At 75.4% G+C, this 1,652-nt stretch overlaps 1 protein-coding gene across 1 annotated transcript in view; it reads left to right on the top strand.

Moving 5' to 3' along the window:
- Positions 1–1,125: 1,125 nt before the first annotated feature.
- The window catches only part of LOC130587339 (lysine-specific demethylase 5C-like), a gene marked incomplete at its 3' end in the record, with an annotated part of 19,155 nt that continues 18,628 nt past the window's right edge, over positions 1,126–1,652 (top strand). Inside the window, exon 1 of the mRNA XM_057388318.1 lies at positions 1,126–1,640. Coding sequence (XP_057244301.1) covers positions 1,126–1,640 — 515 coding nt within the window. The remainder of the gene's footprint in view (positions 1,641–1,652) is intronic.

Raw genomic sequence — 1,652 nt, 5'->3', positions numbered from 1 at the left:
CTGTGGGTCTGTAGGGGTCCCGAGTGTCCATAAGGGTGGGGGTCTATAGGGTCCATAGGGGTCCCAGGTGTCCACGGAGGCTGGAGGGTCTATTGGGTCCGTGGGGGTCCTGTGGGTGTGTAGAGGTCCATGGGGTTATTGGGGGTCTCTAGGGTCCTTAGGGGCTGGGGATCCATAGGGGTGGGGGTCTATAGGCTCCACGGGGATTTATAGGTTCCATAGGGGTCACGCGGGTCTATAGGGTCCTTACAGGCCAATGAAGTCCATAGAGGGGTCTACAGGGTCTATAGGGTCCATAAGGGTCCCTGGGGTTCCCGGGAGGGTTTCCAGGTGCCGCGGGCGGGGCGGGCATGGCGGTGTAGGTGCAGCAGGGCGTGGCCTAAGGGGGCGGGGCTCCAAAACAGCCCCGCCTCCAAAACAGCCACGCCCCGCGCGTCGCGGCCGCCGGGCGCGCATGCGCGCTGCGTCCCTTTAAACGTGCACAACAAGTCCCGGTTTCTCCGCTGACCCAGCCGCGGAGGCGAGCGGTTCTGCGGATCCCTCCGCCGTGGGGGGGTGGAGCCTGGAGACTATTTCTCCGTCCCTCACCCCGACACACCGCCTCCCATCAGCCGCACCGCAGCAGGGGGGCTCCGGAGCTGTTCTCTCCATTCTCTGTTCCCGTCCCAGCCGCCGGTTGCGGCGCTGTGGCGGCATTGGGCGCCCGTTCCGGTCCCTCGGCGGAAGAACACACGGACTGATAGCACCGCCCGGGGCGGCGTGCGCGGCCGCGCCTGCGCAGTGCGCGCGTGCGCGCGGGCGGGGGGCGGGCGGCAGGAGGAGGAGGATCCAAGATGGCGGCGGCGGCCCGGCCGGGGGGACCGGGCAGGCCTTGGGTGTGAGGCGGGCGGAGCGCCGGGCGGCGGGGCCGGACGGGCCAGAGGGGCCGCGAAAGGGTCGCGGAGGGGTCGGCGGGGCGGCGGAACTCGCGGGCACTGTTGTGTCCCCCCTTTCCCCCCGGCTCGGGGAGGGGGGGGCGGCCCGCGGCCTGTGAGGGGGCGGCGCGGGGGCGGCGGGGCCTCCATGGCCCCCTGAGGGGGTCCCCGCGGGCAGCCCGGGAACCCCCCGCTCCCCTCGGTGCGAGGGATGGAGGAAGGGGAGCAGCAGCGAGCAGGGGGCGGCTGGGCCGAGTGGGGACCCGGCCCGGGGGGATCCCCGCCGTGGGTTCCCCCCCCGCCGCCCGACGGGGACGAGGAGCCCAAGCGGGGCCGCGGCGCGGAGTGGGGCGGACCGGAGCCTCCCGGGGATGCGGGGCCCCCCCGGCCGGCGGCCGCGCCCCCCAAAGCGGCGGGGGACGAGAAGGCCGCGAGCGCCCCGCGCCCCCCCCGGACCGGGGGCGAGCCGCGGGGTAAGGGCGGGGGGGGACCCGGCAAGGGGCCCGGGGGGCGGCCCCCGGGCGAGGAGCGCAGCCCCCGGAAGCCCCCCGAAGAGCGCGGGGCCCGCGGCGGGGATCGGCCCGGCCCCGAGGACAAGGCCCGGCGGCCCCTCGGGGGTCCCCGCGGCGGGGCCGCCCCGGAGCAGCGCGGGGAGTGGGGGTCGCCGTGGCTGCCGGCGGAGTCGGAGCCCCCCGAGGACTTTCTGCCCCCCCCCGAGTGCCCCGTGTTCGAGCCCAG

This window comes from Malurus melanocephalus, unplaced genomic scaffold (assembly GCF_030028575.1).
Source record: "Malurus melanocephalus ecotype Western Australia unplaced genomic scaffold, MMel_1.1 scaffold_1787, whole genome shotgun sequence".
Classification (NCBI taxonomy): domain Eukaryota; kingdom Metazoa; phylum Chordata; class Aves; order Passeriformes; family Maluridae; genus Malurus; species Malurus melanocephalus.
Note: the sequence above shows the minus strand (reverse complement) of the source record. Positions and strands in the feature narration are given on the sequence as shown.